At 39.2% G+C, this 22774-nt stretch overlaps 1 protein-coding gene across 1 annotated transcript; it reads right to left on the bottom strand.

Moving 5' to 3' along the window:
- Positions 1-553: 553 nt before the first annotated feature.
- Positions 554-20756, bottom strand: pik3cd (phosphatidylinositol-4,5-bisphosphate 3-kinase, catalytic subunit delta). The gene is made up of 23 exons (XM_038722805.1): positions 20446-20756; positions 19351-19525; positions 18326-18554; positions 17057-17289; positions 16560-16736; positions 14891-15046; positions 14290-14379; positions 13031-13252; positions 10494-10590; positions 9998-10128; positions 9852-9902; positions 9576-9743; positions 8378-8499; positions 8129-8272; positions 7945-8044; positions 7700-7866; positions 7108-7217; positions 6715-6793; positions 6448-6615; positions 4098-4221; positions 3542-3687; positions 3304-3436; positions 554-2824 (listed from the first exon to the last, which is right to left on the bottom strand). The coding sequence occupies exons 2-23, from the start codon at positions 19489-19491 to the stop codon at positions 2687-2689; spliced, it is 3126 nt and encodes a 1041-aa protein (XP_038578733.1). The 5' UTR covers positions 19492-19525; positions 20446-20756; the 3' UTR covers positions 554-2686.
- Positions 20757-22774: the final 2018 nt, after the last annotated feature.

The following is a 22774-nucleotide window of genomic DNA, read 5'->3' as shown; positions in this document are numbered from 1 at the left end:
CTCATATTAGGAAAATGATCAAAACATATAATCTGTGTTGTAAATATATATGGTATATCTCCACCTTAGGATACAGTATGTTTACATGGATTCACCACATCCTGTGTATTGATGATATGGTTCTGTGTTCAATAAAGTGTGGACCCACTAGAGAGACTTCATCACATTGGCCAAAACCACCATGCATAATCAGAAATTAATTTAATTGCTACAGCTCCAAATTAAAGTAACATTGAGTGCTTTCATTAAAAATGAAAGGGACCCAGATTTTACTTTTGTGCATAGATCGATTCATAAACTTAACAGTTGTTTCTGTGTTCGGTTGTATAGAGACTGCACATCAGGCTGATGTTCTCTTAAAACTATATTATGTGTGAACTCCCATGGACCTGTCCAGGAGGCAACTGCTCTAAAACACTGGTGGCTAATAAAGAAAAACTGGAAACAAAGGGTGACTTGGGTGACTTTGGTGACTCTGGCTTTTATCCACGATCAGCCTCTTTTAAGATGAAAAAAAAAAAATAGGTAGAAAATTAAGCTAACATGAGCTTGGTTCCCAGGAAGCCTCAGTGCGCTCTGTGAAGCAAACTGTTTATTAAGTGTATGTTTCCCTCCCAACAGCAAATGAAGCAAATGTAAAAACAAGATGCAGATACAGGACAGGTCTATGTCAGACCTTTGTTGACAGGATGATTTATCTATTTTAGCTGCACACATGAAAATAAGGCCTGAGCCTTAAAAGGATTGTACCATTAGACATAATTCATGAATTTACAATCAATTCAGAAGGCAGCAGTACATTTTACAATTTGCAAAAGTAGCACATAAACTCAATACTGTCACCTCTCTTTGGCTTAAAGCAGCAGTGTTTAGCTGAGCCCATATGAGGGACATTGACGACATGTATTTAAAGTCTGTTCCACAGTAAATATTTCAGTAGCTTTTAAATCTTCTTGCTGTGTAATCTACAGCTACACTGGATCTTCTGTAAAACTAAGACTCATACAAACGGTACATATAATTTAAACTGCTATGCAAAATGAAAAGGCTAAAGCACAACGTCATCCTTGCAGGACTGACCGCAAGATACAGTATACAGCATCTAGAGTAACCTGAATGCACCATAAAGTTAAATCATACGGGCTCCCTTAAACAGACAAACACCATTTTGTACAGCCTTAGATGTGTCATAGAGGTGTTTGACACTGCAAGTATGGAATCTCTTTCATGGCACCTGGCACATTAGTTAGAAATCACAGTGCATAACTTAAATATCACAAAATAACACAGGCGCGCGCACACACGCGTGCGCACACACGCACACACACACACACAGGTACTGCATCATCTGAGATGGTACACAAATGGCAAACATGTACAGTACCACGTTTTGAGAAACACAACCACAAGCCTATGGCTTATATGAGTCCACAAATTCGTCGTAATGCCTCATGTATTCAATATTTTGTCACATCCTTTGACCAAGTATCTATATAATATCTTTAACATTTTAGGAAGTACTCCTATTCACTTTTGTGCTGAGGGTTAGACAAGAAAAGTGATACCACTCTTATATCTGTCCATTAAATGTGAAGCTACAACCAGGAGACAATTAGCTTAGCTTAAAGACTGGAAAAAGGAAGGGGTGTCTGCTAATAGTTTGACAGAAAACTGCAACTTATATAAACGTCAGTGTTGGGGCATATTTTCACCTTTATTGGACAAAGTAAAAGTGAAGAGTCAGGCATGAAACGGAGGAAGAGAGAGGGGCATGACATGCAACATGTGCTGAAGGCTGCTGGCTCCAGCTCCACATTAAACAGACAGACTTGAGATTGGTGTCAACCTTTTCATCTAAATTTCAGCACAAAAGCAAGTAACCGTATTTACCGAAATTTCAAACTATTCCTTTAATGCGTAGTAGCGGTTTGGGGATACAGGGATGTTATCAAAATAAAGTTCCCATTTAAAATAATTTTCTCATCTTACATTAAACTGTAAATGTTACAATGCTTCCTGTCTACTGGCACTCCAAAGGCATCATACTGTACTTCAAGGCAGTATTACACATCCATAAGTGATATCGCAGTAAAACACAACATCTTTTTAAAATATATAAGTTTAAAAAGTACTTCAGAGTTATCAGATTAAATAAAATACAATAAAATAAAAAAAAACAAAAAAAACACAATTGCAAAGAGGAAGTTGAAATGAGAGGAAATGACACAGCCAATCAAGGATTGTAAACCGTACAAACGACTTGAGGTGAAACTGCCGCCCTGTTATTGTACTCCGTCACTGAATGGCGTCGTCTAAGTCATTGTTTGCTGTTTTCTCTCTGCTGAGTAATGCAGTCGGTGAAATTAACTTAAAATCTCTGCTGTTTATAATTTTTGTTGACATGTCCTCAAGGCAAAGGCATTCCATTGTTTCACGGGAGAAAGACGAGTGTGATGGATCCTTCCTTCATTGTGAAAATATCTGTGTTGAAATTATGCTCCATGATTCTATCATTGTCTTTGGATGCCTCCACTTAGTAGTTATTTACCACAGACAGGCCCGTCAGATGTAAACATTTGCTGAGTGTCTTTGAATGCCATTAATAAAGTAAAATATTTATTTATATCTCCATAAGTTAAAATCCATCGTTTTTCGTCATCGTCTGGTCACCTTGGTGCAGTGTTTTTCACGGTCTATTATCTTTGGCCAAGGAGTGCATCATCCAGTTGACCTTCGTCTTCCAGCTCTCCCGCAGAGCTTCGTTGAACTTCACTTTGAAATTCTTCAGTGCCTCTTCCTCTGATTTACCCAAAGCTAAAGAGTCCTTTTGAAAACAAGAACCAAAAACATTGTCAAAATTATCATCATCCTCATCATCAGCAGCAGCAGCAGTGCATCAGCATTAACATCATCATTGTAGAGCTGCAACAATTAATCAAATAATCGTGGTCAACTATTTAATCAATCGCCAACTATTTTGATAATGGATTAATTGGTTTTAATTGGCTTTTGTTTTTTAAAGAAAAATGTTCTGATTCCAGCTTCTTAAATGTAAATATTTTCTGCTTTCATTACTCCCCGATTACAGTAAACTGAATATCCTTATTGCCTTATTAACAAAACAAGTCATTTGAGGACGTCTTCTTGGGCTTTGGGAAACAGTGATTGACATTTTTGACAACTGTCTGACACTTTGAACACTTTATAGACTACACAACTAATCGATTAATTAAGAAAATAATCAACAGATTAATTGACAACGAAAATAATCGTTAGTTGCAGCCCTACATCATCGTTGCATACCTTTAGATACTGGATGTCTTTGAAGGAGCTGAGCTCTGGCAGTCCTGCTGCCTTCATCATAGCAAAGAGGTTGACAAACAGCATCCCGTTACGACACAGGATCTTATAGGCCCGCTCACAGTACTCCCTGAACCTGACAACATGGATGCAATAATCAATTATCGGTTATAAAAATATGTAACAGATGTATATAACAGAATCCCAGATCAGAAAACAGAATGAAACAAAAAGCTTGTACCTCTCAAACTTCTCACTGTTGTTTGTCCGTCCTTGCTGGATCACATGGACAAAGTCATAGGTCAGGATAAAAGGCACACGCTCCCTGTTGATGCCTAGTTTCCTCTTGAAGTTGCCCAGGAAATGCCCAAAGTCAATGTGAAAAAGCTGAGGAGCAAAGGTGAAAATTACTCTTAAAACATACATTCACTGGCAAGTGACCTGAAGGACTTCAGCCCATCTTGTCAAAGACAAAAAACTCATTGAATTATTACAGTTTTTCACTAACTGGGAACTTGCATAACTTGACATACCAATCAGTATTGCATTTCAAAGGGACACATAATTAGTTTTTTGAACATTCAGCAGTGAAAACTACTTTATCATTGATGTTGGCAACTGTGGTAAGTGTTCTACTACATACATCATTATGAAGCAAAGCAACAGTGAAGTCAGGTTGATCACTGGGTTAAACGTACCACCCATTTCCCACTTTATGTCTAATCGCCCCCTTGTGGTATATTTCAGTGTTGTACTAATTTCCTGTGATAGAAAAACATCCCAGTCGAAAACCCCACCTGTCCAGTTTCCCTGATCATGATGTTGTCGTTGTGACGATCTCCAATGCCCAAGACGTAAGTAGCTACACAGTAGCCAGCACAGGACAGTGTGAACTCTTCTATTGCTTGATCAAGTTTGTCCCTGGTGCCAAAAAAAGATAAGAGAAACAAGGAAGCATGAGTGGGTTTTGTTCCTACAGTACATTTACACTTCTCTTTTAACTCGCATAACTACTACTACACACACACAGAATGTCTTTACTGCTATATGAAATAGTCACACACTTCCTGTGGACGATTAATGATCAACCGTCACGTCCTTTCACGGTCTACACACGCACAGGGTACATCGTGTCAAGCTTTTGCTAATTTTCTCCACTCCGTTTTGGGTGCTGCAGCATTTCAAGCTAATTACCTTTCTGTTCTGTTGTGCAGTCAGCTGGACTTGTCTTGCCAAAGTGATGTACAAAGGCTTGTTCATTACATTGAATGGTTCTCCCTCTTCCCTCCCTCTTCAAGGAGCTTTTAGAATAGACAAGACCTTCAGACTGTCTGGCACCAAATAAAAATCTACTTTCATTTAACATTGCTGAAGCTCTAACAATGCCGCACACGACAAATACTTTGAAGTAAACAATTCAAAACACACACAGATAGATCCAGAGAGATTTTCTTAAAGCATAAAACTGTCAAGCGAAACCACCTACACACTCTGTGCCTGTGTGTTCCTGAATATAATGCTCATATGTTCACCTATTTTAAGTATATTATTAGTATATGGTATAATTTTCTTCACTATAAATATAACAAATGTTCAATAACTGCCAAAAACTAAAGGAAGAATGGAGAACGAGGGAGAGAGGCGTTCTTTCCACAGCTGTAAGTAGCTACTGCCATTAGTGTGTCACAGTCTAAGATGCAAAGAACATTGTTGTCTGTTGTAAACTCTGTGGGACCAGCAAAAAGCTTTCAACCGCGAACAACATTTAAATCCGGCAGCTACTGTCACTGTTGCTTGGACTCATCGGGAGAGAGTGAGGGTTAATGTAATGTTTTGTAACTTCTGAATACTGTTCTTTTAAACAGGGTATGTGCAGAAAAACAGCTGTTCAAAAGTCAGGATTTACTTGCTTAATTTTTTTATTTCAGCCGGTGGCATTAAGAAACGTTAGGCCTAGGCTATATTCTTTGAAAAAAACATACTCCTTGCTGCTGTCTAACATGGATATTATGTTAGTTAAAATGTCGGGAGAGACTGCTTTGTTTGGGGGTGAAGGGGGGTGGTACTGAAAGCAGTGTTTCCCATAATTAGCCTATAATTTGGCACATGGCCACATATTGATTTTCAAATTTTTTTACTAGGCGTATTTAAAATCATATTTGATTGAGCAACTGTATTGAGGAGCATATACTAGTGCAGCACCTCCTCTCGCTCACTCGCTCTTTCTGTCTGTCTCTCTCTCAAACACCGCTGCACAAACTGTCCAAAGTTAGAAACCAGTTAACTGGCTGGTTTCTTCAACTTTCACTCAGGAGCAATAAGTCTTTAAACTTTAAAGAAATAATAATTTGACATTTATTGTGATAATAATCAATTTCGATGGAAAAATATTTATTATAATGTGTTATAGCATTTATAAATTCTTCCTATACTTTTTAAAACTGCTAAATGGGGGAAGCGTTAAAGTCAAGTATTCAAAACAGAGACAGCGGATGTGACACATTTCACAACATCACTGTGTTGAAATTCCCTACAATATAAAAATACTCCAAGTGTTATAATTGTTGCATTATTTTGGTAGTTTCACACATATTGCGATGCACCCCCCCCACCCCCCCACCAACTATAGTGAGGTAGGTGTATACAAGAAATAAATATACTTTACCATTTCATACTAACAGGAAATAACAAGCACTGAAAGACATTTTTGTTTGCAGGTTTAATACTTTCCTTTGTTTATAATGTCTATGGAGCTCCTCGTTCCACCATTGAATTGTGGCTGTGGCTAGCTCTAAAATATCTGTTGTGCATTACGTTATGGAGCAGTAATGTTTTGCATCACACAAAACAATCTTCACTTGACTATCCTACAAAACATGACAAGTATAACAAATGTATCTGGGTCACAGCTTATGACACAGCTGGCCCTGGGAGCACTTGGGGATCCCCCACGAGCTCTGGGGGAAATTACTGTGTTACTACACCATGTTGCCACTGTGTGACCCTGATCATGACCCAGTGCTGGGTTCCTGGGGTACAAGAGGGTCATCTCTTCTAGAGAGATCAATACAGTATCTACACAGTAGAGGATGACATTTTAAGGCTTCCAGTAGTAACCAATGTGTCGTAGTTGTTCATCCTACTCACTCAGGATTCTTAGATTTGAGCCAGTTGAGCAGGGCATCCTTGTTAAAGGCAGCCGTGGCGGCACTGTTACTGCTGTTACGCTGGATATTGGCGATGGTGTCTGAGTTCTTCACTACCTCAATGAGCCCCATCTTGTTCCCAGTAGACAAGCAGCCATATGGGATCATCCTGTGAGTGTGGGGTGAAATCAGCAGTATTAGGTTGGTCTAGAGGTGCTCCTTGTACAAAAGCATCAACAGCTGCTGCAAACAAGTGCTCCCACTGTACCTGAGATCCAGGCCTTCTTTCTTCCATAAATTCTCCATGAGCCGGATCATCTGGAGGGTCAACATATCTTGTCGAAGATCTGAAGGTGATGAGTGAAAAAGGTGAAAAATCCCCCCTCTTCATTTCATTGTCACAAGTGATTTTTGAGTTTTAATTTCATGCTAGCTTTAACCCTGGTACTGTTTGACTTCTAACCTTGCTCTTTCTGAATTTAGGGGACATCCCATTCAAAACCTGCTGGGTATGTTTATCTTTCTGGTCCATTTTAATATACAGTATGTTCGTTTCGTGTTTCAAGTTAACCACAGCTTAAATCCTGACACTGTGTGGCTATTGTATGTTAACATGTACTGAATGCATGTGGCCATGTATTTGGATTTTCTGGTCTCTTACCATCTCCATTCTTGAAGATGATGCCCACCATGTCTCCTTGAGCACTGGGGTTCTTATACATCAGCCAGAGTGGCTTCATCTTGGAGTCCATAAACCTGCATTTATCTGCACTGCAACAGCAAAAACACCCATTATAAACACATGATCATTATAACTGTGCCAGGTTCACAGACTGAGGACAAAATGCACATGAAAGTTGTCTGTTTTTACAAAACACTGTGCCATTTTTAGTTTTTCACCCTGGGGACATTTTACTTTTTGAGTTGTTAAATTGTTATGCATCAATGGCTACTGTCCCATGTGGGCTACTGTAAGAAATAGGGAAATTCAGTGCAGGGCAAATAGGCTGAGCCAATATTATTTAAAAATCCCTGCTCAAAGGCATGACAAAGTTAAAAAAAAACATCCTCATTAGCAGAAAAATAAGTGTAAAATAAAACAATGTCTACAGATTCTGTAACAACTAAGGGTTAATTTGTCAGTATGCTACATAAATGTGTTATTTTGTAATTTAGTAAACCCGGAAAGGGACCAAAACTACCCCTGAAAATCCAATGAAGGAGTCAAAATATGCAATTTGTACTGTACTAACCAGATCTCAGCGAGGATGATGCTGGGGTTGAGTGGTGACAGCAGGTCTGACAGGGTCTCCAGGTAGGACTCCTGCCTGATACACAGCTTCAAGTCGTCCACTGTCATCTTCTGGGAGCCCGACTTGACAAAGTCACTCAGGGCTTTCATTTTGCCCAGAGCCTCGTTCTGTGTGGGAGAGGTAAGGCAGAGGCTGAGATTTCATCCAAAACACACATTTCTGAGCTTTAAGGTGTGTGAGATTACCTGTTTGGTTAAAAACTTGATGTGGTGGATGTTTCCCCTGCAGTAGGCCTCCAGAATTAGGCCAAAACGCAAACTCACAGATGCCACGTGAATCTCCGACCTACAATAAACACAAACTCGCCAGTCAAACCAAAGGCTGCAAATACACATGATCTTGTTTTTTTTCAGCTGGACTGCGTCTCACCTCAGATGCCAAAACAGAAAGTGTCCTATCCTCCTGTTGGACAAAGCCCTCTCTAGCAGGAAAGTGGTGAGGTCACAGTCTAGATAGGACTCGTACTTTAGGACTTGGACCAGCTGGATTAAGTACTGTAGCAGTTCATTATCACTGTATGCAGAGAAAATGTTCCATAAATTATAACAGTGGTAAAACTCGAACTAAAAAAAGTCTGATGCTACATAAGCAAAAACATATACATTAATGTGTGTGTACCTGAGCTTCCTGAGGCATCTGATAGTGAAAGAACGGACCGCTGGGTCGGGAAAACTGTAGTCTAAGAGCTCCAAGGCATGGATGGCAGGAAGGTCCGACCAGTTCCTCAGTAAACTCACCATCTGAGGAAAATCAAAAAATACATTTCTATGAAAATGAAAATAACTATGATTAAATGTCTCATGAGATCTAAGTGTGTCAGTGTACTGTATATTTACTTTGAAAAAACATTTTCAGTACCTTTACTGATTGGTAGTGCTGAATAGAATAATCTAAAACTACTTTAATAATTACAAAAGCGTGTTAGGACCACACATAAAAAATGAATTATGCAGACCGGTGAGTAGTATAAATTTGTAAATTTATAAGAAAAACACTTTTCTCCAGTCATTACTAATATAAGACAAGAGTCAGTGCAGACATTAGAGAGGAGGTGGAGCTTTCAGACAATTAGACAGATGTGAGGAAAAGCCACCAGAAAGCATGTGTCACATCTTAGTCATTTATAAATGCAGTTCTTCCCCAATTTTTTATGCTTTTGGTTTTTGAACAGAAGGAAGTAGGCTCAAAATACTGGTTGGCGAAAGTAACTTACTATATGTGACGGCTGTTGTTATTAACATCTGCATACCCTGTTTAATTAAGAGTACAGAGCCTTTCATAACACAACACATGTGAATTTTTGTGTTTTCCGAGTTTTGTCTCACAAATGTATGACTTTTGGAAATTCTGAGTTTATTCTCAGACTATTACCCCCCACCCCAGGATTCATTTTAATTTTTTTTTTTTAACCTACAATGGCCATAACACAGCGTTGTAGACAAATGAATAATAATCAAGATTTTCAAAACATTTTCTGGTTACAGTTTCAGCATTGTGACGATATGCTGCTTTTCTGTGGTTTATACCATTGTTGATTCAATGTAAAAAAAGCAATAAAAAAAAAAAAAGCAATTTCAAGGTTGTCACCTTACCTCATCTGTAATTTTGTTTTTAGCCATGCTAGCAACGTGGCTCTGGTACAATCCCTCAATCAATATTTGTTACAATAATTGTTAAAATAAAAAATATCATTAACACAGCCTTAAGTGTTTTGTGTGTTTGGCCAACAGTTCCAGACCTGTATACAGACAACACAATTAAGAAAACAAAATTGATCAAAGTGGGGAAATTATGTTACAGAACTCTCAATTTATACCTGAACTACGTCCTCACGCTTATTCCACTTGGTGATGAGGAGCAGCTTGGACAGACTTTCAGGATAACGGTCGCGGACCTCTGCACGGAGCTTCCACAGGAGCTCCTTCTCGTCCTCAAAAAACTCTGTGTAGTTTTTGTTGTCCATGATTTCTTTTAGTTTCATGTACTACATAAGAGGAATTGACCCGAAAACATATTCATACAAATGTGTCAGTCGTCAAGAAAAAGCTGCTGCTTTGTTAACTTCAACTGTGCCAGATGTGTAAAGTCTCACCTCCTCTTTAGTGGCAATAGCTACATCACCATTCCTCTCCATGTCACTTATCTGAAAACAGATGAGGATTTTGTGACTTACTGTAATACAAATCGAAATTTTTAGTACGTTCTCAAATATAGCCTTTTGGAAATAAGTAGGCCTACCTTGTCCAGTGGGGGGTAATAGAGAGGATGTGGCCGAATGTTGTGGAAGCGAATAAGAAGCCCAGCAGCACTGTCCACGTTGGGGTTCTTCTCGACTGTTCCCATCGGGTTCAACAGATCACCTTTGTCATCTGTGATGAAAATGTCATATATGAGTATATATCAAATAACTCCCATATCTCTAAAAAGAGTGCTAAATGTACTGCTCTTCTGAACTGCAGAGAAAGATCATTCCATGTTACATCTCAAGTGAATAAACATGTGGCCCCAATTTACAGCCATGTTGTTGACACCAACGAACAGTCACTTCCTCATCTTAAAAAGGCTATCTCATCAGCAATCGCATAAATGTGTGAATATTTGGGGTTTTGCTGGCACCACATGTCACTCTGGTTATTTCAGCCATCGCTGAGTGCTGCAGGTGCTGTGGAGGCTGTTAAAAAGTGAGTTGTTTTTCAAGAGAATGAGATGTGAGAAGATGCAACGCTGAAGGTACCAGGAACAGATGGCCATGTGGACAAGAGGAACTCCCCAGTCTTCAGTTGGTCCTTGTAGTCGAACACCATGGTGTTCACCCAGGCTATTGGACAATCCTGAAGAGACAGGGATGATTAGGTTTGTTGATTCAATTTGAAGACCATCCACAAGCAGTAAAATCAAGCAAAAGAGGGACAAAAGAGGGAGTACTCTCATTTTCAATAAGTTACATAAAGGTTTGATGCAAACAACTACTACAACTGTAGTAATTTGCGGGATATAAAATAAGACCTCAAGATCAATTTTAACATCTATCAGCTCTTTACAAGCTCCTGTCAAAAATATGCAGCCAACAGTAGCATCCAGAATACAGGATTCTTTAAAGATAAAGCATTTTCATCTGTTAATCTAAAATGTATTGAATTATTAAATCTTTCTTGTATGACATCTGCTCTATTTTAGAAGTTCATTAGAATTCAAATCAAGTAGCTTTAAGAAAAGACAAATATTTTTACGGCATAAAAAAGTTTAAAGCATTTTGTGGTAACTTTTATTGTCATTTAAAAAATTCAATAATAAAATGTGAAGCAAAGGAGTCCAGCTTCTAGTAAAAATGTACATGGCAGTGACATTATATTCATAAGGTCTTAAGTGTTATGGCTAAAGTTGGAATTTAAAGCAGCAAAAAGGGAAATAAGAGCAAGGCAGGTCAGCAGAAAAAAATATATTGACCATCCAAGGTGTTAAAAACAAAACAAACACACGCAGGCTGAATGCACCTGCAAAAAAGAGATATTCATAAAACAAGAGGCTAAATAGTTCAACTTGTCTGTCTGCAGGAATTCTCTTCCGGGCAAAAGAAGAGAGAGTGTGGCTGAGAAAGCAGAAGTGGCCTTGATGCTCATAATAAGCCCACCTGCGCGGACCTTCCAGGTTGCCCACAACTGCTGCAACGCTTCAAAACAAAAGAGGCTGAGATCACAGCCGCGAAAAAGGGGAATTTGTTGTTGTTCACTGTACTTTTCAGTGTACAGTGAGTGGGCGTGTGGAGGCTCTTTCCTATGCAGTCTCTCAGTGTAGTACTACTGCTGTTGTTGTTTTATGTTGTTTTATTATTTTTGGAATATTATTAATGTTAATCGTGGCATGAAGTAGCCTACTCTATTCAATTTAATTACATTTTATTTATATAGTGCCAATTCATAACAGAAGTTATCTCATTGCACTTTTCAAATAGAGCAGGTCTAGACTAACTTACTAATTTTTAAATTCATAAATATAATTAGGGCTGCAACTAATAATAATCTTTTATTATTGATTAATCTGTCAATTAATTTCTTGATTAACAATTTTTTCTATGAAATCTTCAAATTGCATCTTTTGTCCGAAAATTCAAAGATATTCAACTTTCAATGATCAATGATGAAAGAAGTTCTCAGATCTTTTATTTAATTAAAAGCAATTAAATTAATCTGAATCTGCAAAAGTAACCAGGCACTTAAATAATTTTGCCACTGAAAAGAAAATGGAAATACTCAAATAATATTTAAAAATTGTACAGTGCTTGAGTAAATATACTAGACATTACATTCCACCGGCAACAATCATATAGACATTTATACGTTTATTCACGATCAAAATAGTTGCACATCCATTTTCTGACAAAACACTAGTCAATTTGGTACTGAATGTAATACTCGTATTACTGTCAAGTGAATGTTATCAACATTCGTATGTATAACTGGCTAGCTAAGGTTTTAAATACTGTGGATCAGTGCATTTTACAACAAACAAACAAATAACATTGTTTTGGACTGGACCATCTTGTTCAGGTCTGGTTTCATGCATATTTTTACAGCTGGTGCCACAAGGTTCCATTCTTCGTCCATTATAATTTATATAAATTATACTATTTCCGAACAGACATATCCATTTTATGCTGATGACACAGCCTTGTACGTCGAGAGTACATTCTGCATATCTGCAACTACATAATGTACAAACAGTGTCTCATGTAAAATAGAAAGATTCCGCAGCTGTGGGCTGGTACCACAGCAAAACAAAAAGTATGGGTTTGGCTTCTTAGGTCTCCACGCTGAAGAAGAATGACAGTAGCAGTAAATTGCTTTGCACGGTTTTAGGCCTCAACTCTAAACTTTCCCAAGTACAGGCCTTAAAGATGAGAAGTAAATTAAAAGGTTAAATGCTCAGTGGGCGTGAATGCTGTAACTACGAATGGGGACTGTGAAGATGAAATTAGAATTCCTTGAAAATGTTTGCCAATTCCTTCCTTCCTTGGGGTGATGTACAGATAAAAGAGCTGAAGCGGATGAAATGTTAACCGCAGCCATGCCACTGAACACACTTGCACAACCAGACGCAGCAGCAAAACACACCCACACAGCACACACTGACGCCGCACACTACACACTCGAGAGGAAACAGATCTGTTTGTGCTTGCTAACAAATTCACACCCACCAGCCCAAACACTCGCCTGCTCACTCACAAGTTGTACACTAAGTCCAGAAAACGGCATGAGCTTCTGATGGACTCACCGCTTTCTTATTCTTCTTTTTGGTGCCACGGGGTTTCTTGGTTTTCTCAATTACAGCATAGAGGGCAAAGCACAGGCGGCTCATGCGAGGCAGATCAGCCACGTTTATGTCAAACTCCAGCTTTTGATCCCATAGCGGCTCCGAGCACACCGTCACCTCTGAGCTCGTCACCACCTTACAGAGCAGTTCGCTGCCATGAAACAGACCAGCCTGCACCACAAGCTGGATGGGGAAACACACATACACAGTATTGATTAGATGAAGGCATGATATGTCATTTGGAAGCTGAGGAGACTAGCACTTGTGTGAGGGAGATTGTTTGTGGAGACTTAACTAGGTGATTCAGAGTTTCCTGTGTCACTCAGGCTATGAGTCAAAGGGTCTACACATTCATAATGTAAGCAGGTCGCGATGCCTTTAAATGCAATGCAGAGGCAAAATTCAATATTGTACGACCATTAAGCTCCTGCCTTTTGGCAAATCAAGTTAGTCTGAATCTATATTTACAAAATATATGAGTGACTATTCTTCTGCAGGGTGTGTTTTCAAACATTTGCCTGTCAACTGCAGACATGACCGATAATTAAGTGACAGGACAAATTTGCCATCAGTCATGATGTGCTCTAAGGCAGCAGCCGGAAGTGCGCTCACCCTTAATAACCCATCTAACCAGTAACATAGTTATGAAACTGACTCACAAACACAGACACACATTAACAGAGTTCCCTATCTGTGTTCTCACTCTTTTACTTGTTTGTCAGATTGGTTGAAAAAGAAAACTGATTATGCAAAAAAAACCAAAAAAAAAACAGACATGGACAAAATGGATATGAAACATGGATACTTTTACATGGTTTATACTCTACATGCTTTTGCCAGTCATTTACAGGGAAACGTCTCAATTTTAACAAACACTGACACTAACGCAGTATGGAGTAGTAACAAAATGCATGCATCAAAAAAAGAAGTGCATTGAAAGTGCGAGAGTGAGAGACAGCATTAAGTATTTTTTTCTTAGAATCTAGGCCTCAGAATGAGACGTAAAAATCAGATAGGCCCTCCCCACTTCCTGTTTTGAAGTTTTAACCAACCGCCTTGATGAATTATGGGAAACGTGTGGTCTGGACCATGTGACCTCCCTGTCATTTACATATCAACTCCGCTGTTCTTACAACTGAAATTGAGATATTGGTAAACAAGTGAATGCCACACTTCATTGAGCAGCAAAGTGAGAGAAACCCACACAAAACCACACCAACCTTCATTCCTTCGTCTGCATTCACTCGGCTGCCCTGCAGCAGGTGAATGTAGAAAGGCTCATTGATGGACCACAGAGAGGAGGTATTTTGCTGTAGGAAGGAGTCAGGAGAATTACCATTCATTTTTAATTCACATTAAAGTTGCATTTATAGCATTCACTTCAGTCTAAAGTCGTCAAATGGTTGCTACAATTTCCTGTTTAGCAACATGTCAAAAGAAAAACTCAACACTGTACACTTTCAAAAGAAAGTAAAAAAGGGGAACAAACATGGAAACTGGCAGAAACTGACAAAAAAGCTCTCCAAAGTACATTGATAAAGCCTGAAAAACATGTAATTTGATTGCTCATATTTCTGATTTCTTTTGTGAATCATTTAAGATGAAAGCTTACTTTAATAGCTTTCATTTTTGCCAAAGTTCCAAAGTAGGAAATGCAATGTATATGCTCTAAGCTCAACTACACTAAAGTGTAAATTATCAACATTGTGTTGCACAGTCCGGTTGAGGAACAACTGTGATGAGGAGAGAGAGAGATGGAGGAGAGAGGAAGAAAGAGGCAGCTCTGTTAATGAAAGACGACAGCCGTTGACTGACTTTTACCTTCTTCAGGGGCAGTGGAGGAGGTCTGGACAAGGAGCGGCTCTTATATACTTGGCTGCACATTCTGCCCTGCTCCTCCTGATATTTGCTGATGGTGGAGCGGTGCACCATGGTCAGATGAGGGTTTAGGCCATTTCTCAAACACATGAAAATGTACTGGGAGAAAAAAAGACAAAGGGATTGCCAAGAGAGGGGGACAGAAGAAGAAGAGATGTTTTGTTTACTGTTATAGCCATCAGTCAGTTTACCCACAGACATTTCCCAGTGTTCTGAAAGCACTGGTTAACTCCTGGAGGCTGTTCATTTGCTGTAAGTTAATGCAGCCGAAATCTCATTATGTGTGGATAGATGCAGTTCCCTTCTGCAGGGCTGCTAGACAGATATGAGTCACCCCTGCAGGTAGCTGGAGTTTCAAAATCAACAATGGGGTCTCCTGCCACCAAAACCATCACTCCGCATCTGACAGTCATTTCAGCTATTATGGACCACCTGCACAGGCCAAACCCACAAACACAACGCAGACAAACAACACAGAACAAAAAAAAAGGATCTACATTCCCTGAGAAAATAAGTGTTCACTACTGTTGGGCCTTTTCATGTTCAATCGTTTGTAAGTAGGCATTTTGACACAGATCAACAGAAAAGGACTCTGAAAAATGACAATGTACAAATGTATCTAAAACAAAGTACATTAATTGACTGCATATGTTTTGACAGTTTGATTCCATAATTGACTGCATAGCTATTCATCAACTATGACTCAAATCATCAAGTGATTTTGGGTTTTTTTTCTCATAAAAACTACTTAATGAAGACAGAGGGGATGTCAAATAAATCTACGGCAAGGCAATCAAAAAATACCAACCAGGGGAAGACATTTCCAATGCAATTAATATTTTTTGGTTAGTTAGATAACATAAAATATGGCACAGTTGTATTCTCAAAAATGTTGTATCCATATGAGAAGGCCATTAATGGGGGAAGCCACCAAGAAGTCAACAGCAGCTCATCAAGTTGCCCAGTTGCTTTTACAATTCACAGCTTTACTGCAAAAACAAAGCAACTGTTGGAAAGTATTCAAGTGACATCCGGATTCATTTTTGCCTGGAGGCGTGTGGGGGCCCCCGAAACAAAGAAGATTTTATGATCTGATGAGACCAGAATTTAGCTTTTTCCTCATGATTTTAATAGCTGTTTGGCATAATCACAACATGAGACGTCATCACAACTATGAAGTGTCATGTTATGGGATGCTTCTCTGCAGCAGGTCCTGACGGCTTGTGAGGGCAGAGGCTAAAATGAATGCAGCAAAATACAAACATATCATGTTGGAAAACCAGCTTGAGTGTGAACAAGTCTTGGGAAAAGATTTCTTTTTCAGAAAGACAACAACCCTAAACACAACAATGAAGCACAGTAAGGTCCAAATGTCCAAATCCAGAATTTGTGGTGTTCTCTTCATTGTGTCCAAAATGTGCAAAGCTCATACAGACCTATCATCCAAAAAGACTAAATGCTGTCAAGGGTGCCTCTCTACATCATGCTGACATGAAGGGTGTGAATACATGTGTAAAACAACTAAATATGAACAAAACAATAAAATATGAAAAAGGCAGCTGTACTTCCACACAAAACAGCTCCGCTTAAATACACTGTTGTGGTCACTCACTTTGAACTGGCACATGGGGTGTTTCCCATAGATGAACTCCCACCTCCCGTTGACCTGTAAGGTGTAGTCCTCTGGCTCCTGTCGCACTGAGCGAAAGACAGTGGCTTTCTTCTTCAGGGCGCTCTTCATCAGAGCTACTGGGAGGTCCTGGGGGTCCTGCTGCAGCATGAAGCTTTCCTGTGAGAGCCCCGGACAAGTTAATACAAATAAAGGTGCCAGCTTTACAGCAAAATGTTGCTTTCATTGTCAGTGGATCCTGTTCCTGAGTGATGTTTTGAAGGTGGTGTTTGTGGTGTGGGAGGGGGATTTCCAAGGGTACTCGCATTTACTTAAAATCATCCTCCACAATTTGTCTACACATGGTGGAAACACAGTTTTTCCAATCAAAGCTGGTGTGCTCTTTGTGGGGTTCCCTACTGCTGCCTCACCATACCATATAGTTTGATTTCTCTTAACTAAATATATATATGACTCATAAAAACAGGAGATAAACTCACTTCGCAAGCCTCAAACTTGACGTTGATGAAAATCTTCTTGGTGCTTTTTGACTTCACGCTCCCACACACGGGGGGAGAGCTGCATGGCTCCAGGTCACATGGGAAGCTGTACTCCATCCACTGGTGCCATGGCAACATCTGCCGCTCCTGGGCCTTCTCTTCGCAAAACGTGCGCATCTTAGACCGAAACTCATTCACCTCGTGGTTCTTCTGGGCCTCAAACTCATGTAGACCTGAAAAATCATAATTAAAGCGTCAAATAAATAAATGAAATATTTTCTTATACTAACATTTACTGGATCTGCCTGAGAGACGTTTTATATATTATGGAAAGTCAAGAACTCTACTGTTAAGTCAAAAATGTAACTGTAATTGGAAAGTTGGAATTTGCATTAGTTGCTCCATTTTTAAGTTATTTACATTAGCTCATAGCTAGCTCTTAACTTTCCAATGGTCAAAGATTATGAACGAATAAAAGCCAACAAAGAAATAACTGCTTTTGATTGATGTCCCATCTTTTTCAATCAAGTGTTGGTTTGCTAACTTTGCTAACTGCTATGAAAAATAGCGTCCATTTGGTTTCCTTCATTAAGAATTTAACTTATTTCTTCCTCCAGAGCAGCTCTAACCTAGTCCAGTCCCAGACTTAGGAATCACTGTCACATCTTTTTTGCATCCATTCTAATAATGCTGCCGGTGTGAAAATGGCTGTTTCCCTGGTTGGAAAAACAACTGAGCCAATCAGTTTTGTATACAGGATTAAGAATTGGACTGCTACCCTCTTGTGCTAGAGCCTGAAAAATGGCGGCAAACGGTTTTCCAAGAAAATGGCAAAAACTTGATAAAATCAGTGCCACTGTATAGGTTGTCATAGGTCGATTTACAGAAATATCAATTGTTAAATTAGTGCTGATCGGTGAGTGCCAAACAGAAAACATGAACACAGTGTCAGACAGAATAGTGTGAAGTGAAATGAAATGGCAATTCAATCTGAAATTGCCATTTAATTTCACTTCATTATTGAACTCAATATATTAATCATTTACTCTGTTTGCATGGTTTAAAAAATTAGAGATGTGGACAGCGATTCAGAGAACTGGAACCAGGCGAGAGCAGCTCTGCCTCAGAAAAATGTACATGACAAAAACTCTCACCGTCTTTTTGATATCTTATATTTAGTAACTATGCAACAATACCACCAACTACCAAAAACTTCTATGGCCCCACTGCCACTCTCTCTCAGCTCTATCAGAGAAGGATCCTGCTGACCTTTGCCAATTAGCAGGCTGATTTGGGTGTTGGTGAGTTTCTCCACTCGGTCGCCCTCCCTCGCCACCAGCCTCAGAACACACATGAAGGGCCGCACATCGCTTATACGCCTGGATTCCTCCTCCAGTTCCTCCCTCTCTGCTGTCTGGTTGATGCAGGTGAAGACGTATGCGTCGGGATCACCCAGTGCACCAAACAGGGCCTCACTGCTGGCATTTTTCCAAACCATCTGAGACAACAGCAAACCATGCGGTTGAGATCGCAGTGTTTAAGGCCTGTGCAGTGTACAGTGTGTTCTCTGTGCATATAAAATGTGTGCTTGAGTGGTTGTGTAGAAGCCTACTAAACACTGATTCAAAACACCTCAACCATTGTCATAACTATTTACTCTAATGAACTTAATGAGCTAAAATGATAACCTATTATGCAAAAAATGACCCTGAAAGTTTTTGAACATTTTTCTAAAATTCCTTGTGAGCTATCCCAATTGGAAAGACATTTAATCTCTTAATCATCTTAACAGCTTCCAAGAGTATCATTACTTAACACAGCTAAATCAAACAGTCTGAAGTGGCAGAACTGTTGGCATAGAAACTGACACATTCACATTTAACAGCAGATCTGCTTCAGCAGAGAGCTGGCCGTGTATACCAAGGAGGAAAGCTGCAGCTCCTTCTATAGCATTTACATTAAAACTTCAAGATGAACCAAAAGCACGAGCAAGCATTGTTCGGATTGTGTGATCTTTTAATTAGTTTAATGTCTGACGGAAATATTAAGTCAACCAATTTGCTTAAAAGCGTATTGCGTAAATATTGTAAATAACAACAGCATTTCACAACTATGGTCATCAGAGCCGCAGCGCTGTGCTGCAGTCAATTAATTGCAGTCTATTAAAAATCTTGTTATCTTATAACAGATGCATGGTGATATTATACATCAAATATCAGTTGCAAAACATGTTGTATGTTTCTGGTCTCTAAAAGCAGTTACTGATTAATAAATGAGCAGGTGAGGGGACGCACTTTTTTGATGCTTCTGATGGTGTTATTTCGAGACACCGGGAATTTGAGGAAGATCCCAGTAGGCAGCAGGAAGTCCATCACGATCTCCTGGTCCCCCTCCTTCTCCCATTCCTCCTGCATCCCATACTTCCCCGGGGGCATGATGACGGCCTCTCATTTACCGTCAGCTCCTCTGCTGCTCACCGGAACACAAGCCACCCGTCCGCACAGAGGAAACAGAGCCGGGGTTAATTTGTCCCCTTTCAACAAGTGTTACAGTACATGTACGTGTGCTGTGTTCGACATGGTTTTCCTTCCTAAAACCCTGAATGGTCTACTTACAGGGTGTTTAATGGAATCAGAAAACACATGCAGAGCGGCTATGACATCAATGAGTGACTGACACCATGACTGATAAACAATAGCCTGTAGTGAAAGGGCCTTCTTTGCACCTGATCCCATCCTCCATCTCTATAATGCAGGTTTCATGCACATATAATAATATTAATATAAGACATAAAATGGTAAGCTGAGGCAATATTATTGATATTGTTTTGGAGTGCTGCTATCAGTTTAATATGCAGATTAAGGTATACAGGTTTAATACAGCTCCACCTTAACAGACAGAATGTTCTGGCTGAAAGAAGTGCTCAGGGGTCAAATAAGGTGAAGGCACACTAAAAAGAAACTTCAATTGACTGAATTATACACACTAGAAAAAATTCATACAGTCTGGAAATATGATTTCCCGCTTCCTGTAACTCAATTCATATGACTGTGCAAACAGAAACACTGCATTTTGAGTGTAATATCCAATACGTTGCCATAAAGCAATTCTACACTATTGATTTTGGTAAGAGGAAACTTGTAGCCTAAAGTCTGGCCTACGCCTAACAGTTATATATATAAATGTATATGAATACACTGTAGAACACCTACAGTATGGTTATTTCAGCACATTATAAACAAGAAACATCTTTAAAATTAGCAATGGGGGAAAAACACTAGCACACAGGCTACAGAAACAGTTATAAGATGTGATATTCTGCTGTCTGACAAAAACTTGTACATTTATCATAGCGAAAGCCCTGCCAACCTGTTAGCGAAGACACTTGCCTTTCAGCTCTACGAGCCGGTCATCTCTTCATGGTGCTCAACAGCGAAGATGGAGGCTCTAACGTTACGCTGTCATGTCTCGCTCAGGCGGCTGCAGACTGCGGGTCTCTCCGTGAAGTGAGCCGAGGGTTTATAAATCCGTCTCAAACGGACGAAGCGCTCGTACGGCTCAAATGAAGAGGTGAAGTGTTTCCCTGAGTCGCACAAGTGCGCGGTCATTCAAGCAGTGATGTTGTTGCACTGGACCCAGACTAAGTGGCTGCGCTCTGCCTCTCGAGCTCCCTGCGCACTCCAAGGGACCGTCCACCAAAACCTTAGTTCGCGCGAAGTGAAAGTAAAAATGTTCACTCTCTAACTCCCGCCCTCCATCCCTCCTAAATAGCCTACTTGTATGTTGGTAGCCTTGTGGGTTTTTTGGGGATGAAAGTATAACTCATGAAGAGCTGAAAATAACAGTAAATTATTTTGATAACTGTTCTGTCATTACCTACTTTTTTAAAAGCAAAAATGTCTAATATTTGCCTGCTTTCAGCTTCCCAAATATGGGGTTTGCTGGTTTTATGTTTTATTTTTTAAATAAGATTTTTTTTTTTACTCATCTCTATCCATAGCCTGTAGGAAAGGCACACGACTCAAAATCATTGCTTGCTTTTATGTGATAGTAAACCGAATATCTTTGGGGGCTTTTGGACTGTGTTGGGGGAGGTATTCAGATGTGAGTAAAATGATCACAGTGTAAAAAAATCGGTTACAAGTGAATGAGTGAGTCAATTTTGAAAACTTAACTTAAAGTAAAAGCACAGAAGCACAGATGTATTATTTAAGGAGGTCCTGTTCATCATCATGAAGACAGCCTTATCAGTTTTTCTTTCTCACACAGTAAGAAAATTATAAAAAGGAGTAATTGACAATTCTTGGCATGCAAAGATAAAAACACAGTAGATACTTTCAACTTTTGTTTCCTTTCACCATCGCAAGTTTCACAAGTCTTCACGCACTGTGACCCAAAATACACCAGCAGTGTCTCCTAGTTTTCAAAATTCTTGTAAGTCAGATGGAGGTTAAGTATATTTCCAGGTATTGTGTCCCTTAAGTAAGTTCAACCCTCTTTATTAACTCGACTCTTCTTCTATTAATAAAAAGAGGTTAAATTGCGCATTATAAACATTGTGTTAATGTGCATTTAAGAAAATGCAACCCATCATAAAAAGGAGTGAGAAGATTTTAGTAAAGACAAATTATAAATGTTATTTGCTTATAAATTCCAAAATGTAAATATGTAAACATATCATGATATGTGAACATATCATTTTTAATAAACACAATATTTTGTTAACAATGTTATTGTTTCATGAATGTTAGCCAATAACAATTAAAAAATGACAAAATTCTTTGAGTCAGTTCAGACTAAGGTTCATAGACCCCTGACATTCATAGTTAACCACAGTGAACTTTACTATTTCAACTTTTTAAGAGATGGATGTCTGTAATTAAACTGAAACTTGCCTTCCCATTTCATATTTCCAAATGTTAATCATAAGACCAGTGACAATCTTAGTTTTGCAGCCGTCAGTGAGCAATGACACCACTCTCATGGAAGTGGAGTATAAACCACAGTAGTACTACTGTAGAAAGGGGAAATGGAGGGGCCAACATCATCAAACAGCTTTTTAGTTAAGTTTAGCTATTTGATGCAAAAATGCATCATTTTTTGACTTGATATCTATGCCAGACTATGCCTTAGCAAGACACATGACAGGTAAATAAATACATAATAATTGTGTCTGTTTGTCAGTTTGGTTTGCAGGTGTTGATCATATGCGCATTCTTCTGGGTCTTGGTGGTCTAGTACTTCTGAAAACTCTGGTTTCCTGTTGAATGGTGTAGAGGCTACTGCCATGAGCGCGTACGATCAGACAGACTCAGTTCATGTATTTTGAACGCAATGTGTGTTTGTGAGTGCACTTCAGACCAGCTGGTAAAAACAGGAAGTGACTGTGCAGAAGAGAAACTATTGGCCAGAGCTGCAGACTGTAAATATGAACCCGCTTCCCACTTCTACGCCCCTGAGCAGTAAGTTAACTATTTTCAACTGAGCCAGAAAAACCCTGTCAGTAAACAAGGTACAGAGTTGAACCTTCAGTTCAGTTCTGACAAAAAGCACTCCGGTAGAGTTGTGCTTTTGATCTTTGATAGGAATCCAGTATGAACCACAATACTGTATGCATAAAGGTGAATGATAAAATGTCCAACTATTCATTTTATGAATGAACTTGTTGATCCAAGCAATGTTCAGAATCAAAGGAGACAAGATTGTTAGCTGTCTGTT

This window comes from Micropterus salmoides, unplaced genomic scaffold (assembly GCF_014851395.1).
Source record: "Micropterus salmoides isolate LMB-PRFRI ecotype aquatic unplaced genomic scaffold, ASM1485139v1 Ms_hic_scaffold_16, whole genome shotgun sequence".
Classification (NCBI taxonomy): domain Eukaryota; kingdom Metazoa; phylum Chordata; class Actinopteri; order Centrarchiformes; family Centrarchidae; genus Micropterus; species Micropterus salmoides.
This window is presented reverse-complemented; position numbering and strand designations above follow the sequence as displayed.

What these genes read in the sequence shown, in the direction of transcription:
- pik3cd (XM_038722805.1), bottom strand. Translation starts at nt 19,491, where the DNA reads ATGCCCCCGGGGAAGTATGGGATGCAGGAGGAATGGGAGAAGGAGGGG. An exon ending in CCATCAGAAGCATCAAAAAA is followed by an intron (nt 18,555 to 19,350) that starts GTGCGTCCCCTC and finishes CTGTTGTCTCAG; the next exon opens with ATGGTTTGGAAAAATGCCAG. An exon ending in AACAGTGAGAAGTTTGAGAG is followed by an intron (nt 3,437 to 3,541) that starts GTACAAGCTTTT and finishes CCATGTTGTCAG; the next exon opens with GTTCAGGGAGTACTGTGAGC.